We start from the raw sequence: 10,430 nt of genomic DNA, 5'->3' as shown, positions 1-10,430 counted from the left end.
GAGCAGCCTCAGTGTACTCAGGAGTGTTCACACAGATCTTTAGAGAGGAGAGAGGGCTGTACCAGGACAAGGTGTTCTGCTTCGTCCATCTGAGTGTTCAGGAGTTTCTGGCTGCTCTTCATGTTCATCAGACCTTCATCAACTCTGGTGTCAACCTGATGAAAGAAACACAAACGTCTAAGAAGTCTTCATTATTTAATAAACCCAAACTAAAGTCTCTCCATCAGAGAGCTGTTGACAAGGCCTTACAGAGTCCAAATGGACACCTGGACTTGTTCCTCCGTTTCCTCCTGGGACTTGCACTGCAGACCAATCAGAGACTTCTACAAGGTCTGATGACACAGACAGGAAGTAGATCACAGACAAATCAGAAAACAGTTCAGTACATCAAGAAGAAGATCAGTGAGAATGTGTCTGCAGAGAAAAGCATCAATCTGTTCCACTGTCTGAATGAACTGAATGATCGTTCTCTAGTGGAGGAGATCCAACAGTCTCTGAGTTCAGGAAGTCTCTCCMCAGATAAAYTGTCTCCTGCTCAGTGGTCAGCTCTGGTCTTCATCTTAGTGTCATCAGGAAAAGATCTGGATGTGTTTGACCTGAAGAAATACTCTGCTTCAGAGGAGGCTCTTCTGAGGCTGCTGTCAGTGGTTAAAGCCTCCAACAAAGCTCTGTAAGGACACACATTGTTACTGCATCTATTTTTGATAGAAATCTGCTAAGGATTATTTAAATATTCATGTTTTTTCACTGTTTCCCCGATGACGCTCAATAGCGGCTGATCAGTGGAAGGGAGACAGACATTCTTCAGCAGCTGGTCATGAACATTACACATTCCAGCAGCAAAACTTCCTCTTTCTGCTACAACTGAAGCTGGATTTATGGATCTCATTGTGGAATTTAATAGTTCTCTTGACAAACTCCATTTTGCCTGTAGTTTAGATTTTCGAGAGTGGAGGCCCAACTGTAGAAATAACAGTTCACCAAAAAAGAACACATAAATATGTGTAAAATAAAACAGTTCCTTCACCTTTCCAAGAGAATAATTAACTGGAAAGAGTATTTTTGATGAAATTTCTCATCACGTATTTTCCTCCCCGTCTCCTCAGATTGAGTGACTGTAACCTCTCGGAAAGAAGCTGTGAAGCTCTGTCCTTAGTTCTCAGCTCCCAGTCCTCCAGTCTCAGAGAACTGGACCTGAGTAACAACAACGTGCAGGATTCAGGAGTGAAGCTTCTCTCTGCTGGACTGAAGAGTCCAAACTACAACCTGGAAATTCTCAGGTAAAATGTTCTCAATTCTGGTGAAATGAGATTTCTGTCTGTTACCTGCTATCAGAGACTATATTTCAACAGTAGATTTGATACTAAAGTCCTTTAATCTTTCTAAAAAGTACATCACTGATGGGAAATAAGAACAAAAATCTTTATGAATAGCTTAATAGATTTTTCTCCCTGTCTCCTCAGACTGAGTGGCTGTAACCTCTCAGAGAGAAGCTGTGAAGCTCTGTCCTCAATTCTCAGCTCCCAGTCCTCCTGTCTCAGAGAACTGAACCTGAGTAACAACAACCTGCAGGATTCAGGAGTGAAGCTTCTCTCTGCTGGACTGAAGAGTCCAAACTGCAACCTGGAGACTCTCAAGTAAAATTTTCTCAGTCCTGGTGAAACCAGAAATCTGTCCATTACCTGCCATCATATATTGTGTAGTAGTAGCAGCAGTTGTAGAAGTAGTCTTTATTTTCATATGTGAACCTGTGGTTTGGCATATTGATAAATCTATTCCACAATCTGACCATACCTGCAATAAATCTAACTTTGTGAGGTTCCCAACCCATATCTCCATATAGTGCCAGTTTAGGAGTATTTCTATGCACATCTAAAAAGCAACCAAGGGCTCTATATTGAACTTTTTAACTGAAAGGTTGTTTACAGTAACCCCAGACTCCCGCTCCATATTCTAATGCTGGGCAAAGACGAGCTCTATACAGCTCAGTATACACCTTCTATCCCAGGTCACAACAGTATTTAACATTTTTTAGAACTGAACCTAGTGCTCTACCAGCTGAATCTGACAGTACTTTTATTCCTTCTTCAAATGTTAAATGTTCATCCACAGTAAATCCCAAATATTTATATGTTTTTGTAATAGACAAAGTAGAAGGCCCAAAACAAAACGTTTTCTGAAATGAATAACTTCAGTTTTAGCACAATTTATCCTTGACCTCATTTTGTTACACCATCCATATGTAATATTTAACAGTTTCTGAAGAACTGGTTCACTTTCAGCAATAAGCACAATATCATCAGCATGCAGTATTATACAAACTTTAATCTCACCTACTTTCACTCCCAGATTTACCTCTCTAATTACCAATACCAAGTCATTTAGATATAAATATGGTGTTAAACACCATCCTGTTCTGTAATTGTTTACCTGAACACAAGATTCTGAGTTATGATAAACAGCTTTTATTGAATTATAAAATTTTTCATAAATTCGTGCTTTTAATAACTGAAAAAAATAACAATTCTCGGTTAACACAATCTAAAGCTTTTTGGAAATCTATAAAACACACAAAAGTCAACTTTCCTTCTTGTTCCTTGCATCAACTATCTTGCTTAAAGAACATATATGATCTATACAGGTTATTTTCTGTCTAAACCAATTCTGTTCCTCCGCTAATAAATTACAAGTTTCTAAGAACTTAATTAACCTTTCATTTAGAAAACTTGAGTAAAATTGATAAACACAACTAAGTAAACTAATGCCCCTGTAGTTCATAGGTACTTGAGGATCAGCAGTTTGAGATTTTGGGTTTGGTTTAATTATAGATTTTTTGCCAATCAGATGTGACCAAACCCTGTTCAAAACATGTAAAAAAAAGATTTAATCAAATTTGAAATCAACCAGGTTGTTTTAAAACTTAATTGGACAAATTACCATAACCCATAGTTTATGTAAATGTAAATGTTATTTCAAGAGTAAATTATAATATGTCTGACTGTGATGTGGCTAACCATATTAAGTCTTGACACATAAACATGACTGGCTTTTATTTATTGCAGCCTGAAAAACCAAAAACAGATGTACAGTATTTAGGTCAGGTTTTGACTGATGGTGTACAGTATATGACAAATGTATAATTGTCATAAAATTGCATATAATTCCAAATGCATTATTTGATAAAAGAATATCATAAACAACTGTGGCATCGGCAGTAGGAGTTTCCCCTGCAATGGATGGATCACCATTCTGATTCCTGGTCTGCTGTTAATATTTCAATTTGATATTGTAGAGGAATTATATTAATAGTTAAATATATATTTAACTATAAAGTTAAATATATTAATAGTAAAAAATTGTGTTGTTTGGCTGGTTCGCATTCAGATATGTTTTAACCTAAAAGACATGTACTGTGTCAAATAGACTGGGTCAATCTGACCTAGAAGTCGGGAAGAAATTCAGATTTGGAGAGATGTGGAATAACAATAGCTAACGAGAGAAAAGATGTTAGTTTTAAGCTGTTGTGCAAGACAGTTCTGGCACCTATCTTTTCCCGTGCTTGCCTGTGAAGGAACCGGGTCGGAGCCCAAGACTTGGAAAAGAATCTCTGTTTGGACAGAATAGGAACTAACAGCTTGACTAATTGTTCTGATGGAGTAGATTTTATTCCAGGAATCCAATCCTGTATAAAACATAGCCAGAATTGCTGCGCAAATGAAAGGCAGTAATTCTGCCTTTCAAAAGCTGATGTCAGAAGCAGAAGATGGAAATTTTGGATTTCTGTAACAATGCAAATGTAATGTTCTGGTTCCACAGATGTGCATTAAAAATCTCTTGTTTGGTCCATGAGCAAATGAAGAATCAGAGTCCTGTGTGTATGTTTATGCCGTATGTTTAAGATCACCTTTAAATTCCTCCAGAATATATTAAAAGATTTATGAATAAAATTGATTATTAAAAATAAAAGAAACCAAAATATTGTTCCAGTCATCTATTATTTTTGCACTCTGGTTTATGGTTTTACATTATATCGCAGTAATTTTGGGATAATTAACTACTGGTAATATCACAGTCTGTAACTGTTAGTATTTTACGGGGGGGGTAACATAAATGTGACATTTGTTACAGTGCATCTCAACATCCCCATATTCTCACCATGTGATAAATTGTGTGTCTGCAGCTTATCAGGCTGTTTGGTCTCAGAGGAAGGCTGTGCTTCTCTGGCCTCAGCTCTGACCTTTAACCCCTCCCATCTGAAAGAGTTGGACCTGAGCTACAATCACCCAGGAGACTCAGAAGTGAAGCTGCTGTCGGCTGGACTGAAGGATCCAGACTGGAGACTGGAAGCTCTCAGGTATGGAGGAACCTGCTGCTGGAGCAGAGAAGGTCTGATAGAGGAGGAAGAGGAGAAATGGCTTTAGTCACTCTGATGGGAGTGTTTAGTTTGGACCTAAATAGTTTAATAATTATATAGTTTGGATCCATGGCATTAATAAATGAATGAATAACATGGGTAAAATATGACTTGATATTCTGAACCCCCTTTTTTCTCTTATGATAGGCTAAATAACTCAAATTAGTATTAATAATAATTGTATTTATTATTTATACTAAACGAAGTTTAAGATAAAAATTCCCTTTGAAACCATTTCTTGTCAAATTTCTGTTTGGCTCTCCCTTTTCACTTCATAAAGTAGATCTGCAACCACTTCTTTCATACTTGTAATTTCCTCTCAATGTAATAATCTGCATATGTAGAATCTTTTGTAGTATTTCTGAAAATCCTATTATGCTACAAGTGCATTTGATATTACTTTTATTATTGACTAATAAATTATTATTATTTTCTTGGTCTGTTCATTTATTTTCATACTTTTTATATTAAATTTTATTATCACTTTATCGCTTTGAAAACTTTTTACACAAAGTGTTATTTTTATGACAGACTCTGTACACGCCTTTTATGATCCAGGGATTGTCTTGGCATTTAGGAATTTGTCTACTTCACTGTAATAGACCAAATGTATTTTATAAAGATCAACTTAAGTCTTTGTTAAAAAAAACATACATATTATAGATTGAATAAAAGGTAGTACACTGACTCACAACAAGCCTTTAAATGAATACTCATTTGTGTCGAGTATTCACACATTGTTCCTGTCTCAGTGGAGGACAATGTGTGTCTGAGAGACATGTAATGTCCATGTTTGCTGCTGAAAGAGACTGATGGTCTGACCCCCCTCCTCCTTTCAGGGTGGAACCTGCTGGACGCCGATTCTTGACACCAGGTCTGAGGAAGTGTAAGTGTGTTTTTCATCTGATTCATGACAACAAAGCAGCTCACATTCAACCATCTTCAAACTGTCACATCACTCATTCAGGATCATCATCAAAGATCAATAAATGATCAATAACTGCAGCTGGATTATGTTTGTTCTCTCCATCAGATTCCTGTCAACTCACCATCGACACAAACACAGTGAGCAGAAACCTCAAACTGTCGGAAGACAACAGGAAGGTGACATTTGAGGAGGAGCTTCAGTCATATCCTGATCATCCAGACAGATTTGATCCTCCTCAGTTGCTGTGTAGAACTGGTCTGACTGGTCGCTGTTACTGGGAGGTTGAGTGGAGAGGATATGTTGAGATATCGGTAAGTTACAAAAGAATCGGAAGGAAAGGAGACAGTAAAGACTGTTGGTTTGGAGGGAATGATCATTCCTGGAGTCTGAGATGCTCTGATTATAAAGGTTACTCTGTCTGGAACAATAACATAGAAACTCGTCTCTTCTCCTCTATATTTAAGAGAGTAGCAGTGTATGTGGACTGTCCTGCTGGCATTCTGTCCTTCTACAGAGTCTCCTCTGACTCACTGATCCACCTCCACACCTTCAACACCACATTCACTGAACCTCTGATTCCTGGATTTGGGTTCTGGCTCACTTATGGTTCCTCAGTGTTTCTTTGCTGAGTTGAGTCTTAAGAGTTTCCTCCTGTCGTAGAAACTCTCACTGTTGAATAGATAGTTCAGTCTGACTACATGTCTGACTCTCACTCAGAAACACGTTTCCAGATTCATGAATTCAATCTGTTTCTTGATTAAACTATTCTAAGTTGTTCCCTGGAAACTTCCTTTTCTTAAACATGGAACTGGATTATTCCGGGATTGTTCCAGAATCATCCCATTAATATTTCAGTTATTCTGGGAGCATTCACAGATCCACATGTTGTTTTTCTGTCTGATTCCAGTCAAAACTTCACATTGAATATCATGATAATTTTTCTCTTTTTCTTTTCCTTTCATTCATCAAATTTCATTGAAATTTTAAGTTTTTCTCAATCATTGAACATTTCCCGTTTCTGTCAGTTCCTATTTTTCTGAACATGTCTTGTACTTTTTCTACCTTACTGCTAAATGAATGCAAGTTATTTGTATTTGATTCACTATGTTCTGTTATTCTGCTCAAATTTCAACAAAGCTGGGGTTTTTTTTTCAATTTCGACTTTCAGAACGTCCAAATCAAATTTTATTTGTATATCAGATTTCAGCAGTGCTTTACATCATTAAACACAAAAACAGTCATGCAACATTGAATAAACAATCAAAAACATTACATTTCCCACCGAGTCAAAGTTCTGCCCCTCAAATCTGCAGAAAAAAAAGAAACAGCGGGAGGGGACTCCAACCCGCACCCCTTTCAACAATGGGGGGACTCCAACCCAACCCCCTTTTCAAACAACAGGGGGACTCCAACCCACACCCCTTTTCAAACAGGGGGACTCCAACCCACACCCCTTTCAAAACAACGGGGGGGACTCCAACCCACACCTCTTTTAAAACAACAGGGGGACTGCAACCCACACCTGTTTTCAAACAATGGGGTGGACTCCAACCCACACCCCTTTTTAAACAACGGGGGGAATCCAACCCACACCCCTTTTAAAACAATGGGGGGACTCCAACCCACAGCCCTTTTCAAACAACAGGGGGGGGACTCCAACCCTGCACCCCTTATCAACTACAGGGGGACTCCAACCCTGCATCCCTTTTCAAAGTATTGGGGGACTCCAACCCACACCCCTTTTCAAACAATGGGAAGGGGGACTCCAACCCACACCCCTTTTCAAACAACAGGGGGACTCCAACCTGCAGTCCTTTTCAAACAACAGGGGGACTCCAACCCTGCACCCCTTTTCTCCCTAGCGCTTGAACCCGGGTTTGGATTCAAATCCTAATTGTTTAAGTTCCATAAGCAACTCTAAACAGGTGGGTTTTAAGTCGAGACTTAAAGGCTCTCAGTGATTCAGCTGTTTTACAGTTTTCTGGAAGTTTGTTCCAAACTTGTGGTGCATAGAATCATATGAGAGATAGAATGATGCTTATCCTCGTTTGGTTCTGGTTGTGGGGATGCAGACCAGAAGACCTGAGGGGTCTTGATGGTTGGTACAGCAACAACAGATCTTTAATATATTATGGTGCTAAACTGTTTAGTGATTTATAAACTAACAGTATTTTAAAGTCTATACTCTGAGCTACATGGAGCCAGTCTAGGGACTTTAAAACTGGTGTTATGTGCTTTGTCTTCCTGGTTTTAGTCAGAATGCGAGCAGCAGCATTCTGGATCAGCTGCAGGGCTTGATTGATTTATTGGACAGACCTTTGAAGACGCTGTTGCAGTAATCAATGTGACAGTGGAAGCATAGAAATACTGAATAGGAGGGGTCCTAGGATTGAACCTTGAGGTACCCCACATGTGACATTTGACCTCTCTGAGAAGTTTCCGATTTAAACAAATAAATCTCTGTTCTATATGTAAGATTCAAACCAGTTGAGCACTGGACTGGAGAGTCCGACCCAACTCTCCAGTCGATTCAGTAAAATGTCATGATCAACAGTGTCAAAAGCTGCACTGAGGTTCAACAGAACCAGCACTGTGGTTCTCCCACAGTCCGTATTGATAGGTATTTTCTCAAACCTACATAAAAGAAGAACCACAAACAACGTATATGAGTTTCAAACCAAACTTCTGCAGAAGGAGAAGACACAGTGAACTGCTCCTCCAAGCTGCTCAACATGTGTTCTGAAAACCTTCAGTTTGTTTTTCTCTTTAATTAGCAAGCCGGGGGTGAAACCCACTTCCTATCTTCACAGTAGGATGCGAATTCAGCATCAAAGGGAGACACAGAAACTAAATTAACACAGACGGGTTTAAAGCTCAGGACTATCACAGGAAGATCTAAGTCACCATCTGGGAAAAAACATGCTTGATAAAGGAAAGATTTAATTATGTCTCCAGTTTTAGCAAATTATAACACTAAACCCCTAAATAGAAAAACAACTGGTAACATAAAATTACAAATGTAAAAATGACAACAAACAATAATTCTAACAGGTACCTTAACTCTGATCGCCGTACCCTGCAGCTGTCCAGTCAGGGGATCATTTCACCAGGTTATTGTTGTGATCTTTTGTAATTGTGACACAATTAAAACTATTTATTTTGTAAAAACCAAAATGTTCCACCTAGTAATCAATACATTATAAGCCTTTGGGCCCATATTTTCATTGAGGTTCCGAGAACCTTTTTTTTTTTTTTTCAATGAGACATCTTTCCACTGGCTTTGTTTCTTTGAAGGTGTAGAAATGCTAAAAACCACCTACTTTGTTCTCTTGGATAGTTACATTCTTTACTTTCTCTCTTGGAGGTGAAAAAAGACTAAAAACATCCACTAGCTGCCTTTTAGAAAGTTACTTTCTTCCTTTAAAGGTGGAAAAAGAATAAAAACACGCACTATTTTAGCACTCTGCGATTTAGCTCAATATGATCTATTATTTTGTGCTTTGTCACGGAAAGTGCTCCAGGTGAGCCCTAGTGTCCCCTGAAGAGCAGGCGAGGCCAAAAGTATGTTTTGGTCCGGTTCTTCACTTAGGATTCTATTTCCAAGGAAAATAAGTTGTACTTTCAGAGAATTCAGCACGAGTCACACCTCACACTCGCACTCATACAAAAATTTCCTGCCGACTCGAGGTTCCTCCCTTATAGGGACCTCATCCAGAGGGGAAGTCTTTACCTGCACCCCTCTTTCCCTAGAGCTTTTACCCGGGTTGGGATTTTAACCCAATTAATAGCGCTTTTTCACTCACATTTCTGTCGGTTTGCATTCTCCGTTCGGATCTCGTCAATCTGCTGTTGGCAGACAAAGTCGGACCTAGGACGCTGGCCGAGCGAAGAATTTATTCCCTGGGACTTTTCCCCTTCTCCTGGTTTTGGACTCTGGACGTGTACATGTTTTGCAGCGCATCGTTCTAAGTCTGTCAGCCAATGGGTATGTTGAGATCCGGGTCATGGTACCAAGATGATGGGTATTTTCTCAATATACATAAAAAGAACCACAGACAATGTTTATTAGTTTTCAACCAAGCCTTTGCAAAAGCGAGACGGCACAGCAAAACGCTTCTCCAAGCTGCTCACCATGCGTTCTGAAAACCTTCAGTTAGAGCTTGTCTTTTATTACCAGGGAAGGGACAGATAAAAAAAGAAAAGCAAGTTTTGTCTGCACACATGTCATCCAGTCCTTATTCATGAGAACAATCTCCTCCAAGGGTAGGGGAACATTCTGTTATTAGAGATAATCATGCTGCAGAGACATTATGCAAATGTGGGTTGAAAGTTTTAACACGGCAGTCAAAAGTTTTAACACATAATTGGTTCACACACAGTAAAGAGCTAAAACTAAATGAAAGACAAACTAGTAATGTAAAACTATTAATGTAAGAGTGATAACACAATAATAATTCTGACAGAAAATATTTTGCTTCTCTGATCTAAAGAACAGGCCTTCTGATGGTTCTTTATACTTGTCCTGTTTTTCCAGCTTTGTGTTTTTTCCTGGTTTTGTGTTTGTTGGTTTTCAGATCTTTTCCTTTAATGAATAAAATCATCATTTGAAAACTGTTTATTGTATTTAATCAGTTTTTCTTCATCAAATATTAAATCAGTTTGATGATCTGAAACATTTCAGGAGGACAAAAAGGCAAAACAGCAGAAATCTGTAAAGGAGCAAATAGTTTTTCACAGCACTTTATGTTTCAGGTCCAAAGAAATCAAGCGGTCCAGTCTGGATTTAGAGCAGAATGTTCTGTTGAAGGTGTGACTGGAGTCCAGTTGTTCTGGGTTTCTGGATGAGTCCAGAACCTTCTGGATCAACCAAACCAGATCCTCAGATCTTCTCATCTGGACCATCTGGGAGCTTCTGACTAAAACTACAGACATCAGGTTTAATGAGGATCTGAGATCTGAACGTTTCTATGAAGCATTTTAATCATCTCGTCTATGTCAGGTGGAGAAAAAGAAGCAGAAAAAAGCAGAACTAAAAACTGGGACATGATGGAAACCAGAACTTTCTGACCTCAGATCTGGAAAACAAAC

General features: G+C 38.7%; 1 protein-coding gene across 1 annotated transcript; it reads left to right on the top strand.

Moving 5' to 3' along the window:
- LOC103460606 (NACHT, LRR and PYD domains-containing protein 1) lies at nt 1–7,460 on the top strand. The gene is made up of 6 exons (XM_008402851.1): nt 1–670; nt 1,107–1,280; nt 1,464–1,637; nt 4,181–4,354; nt 5,254–5,300; nt 5,448–7,460. Exons 1-6 carry the CDS (start codon nt 159–161, stop codon nt 5,969–5,971), a joined length of 1,605 nt encoding a protein of 534 aa, XP_008401073.1. The 5' UTR covers nt 1–158; the 3' UTR covers nt 5,972–7,460.
- Nucleotides 7,461–10,430: the final 2,970 nt, after the last annotated feature.

This window comes from Poecilia reticulata, unplaced genomic scaffold (assembly GCF_000633615.1).
Source record: "Poecilia reticulata strain Guanapo unplaced genomic scaffold, Guppy_female_1.0+MT scaffold_263, whole genome shotgun sequence".
NCBI classification, from domain to species: Eukaryota; Metazoa; Chordata; class Actinopteri; order Cyprinodontiformes; family Poeciliidae; genus Poecilia; species Poecilia reticulata.
Note: the sequence above shows the minus strand (reverse complement) of the source record. Positions and strands in the feature narration are given on the sequence as shown.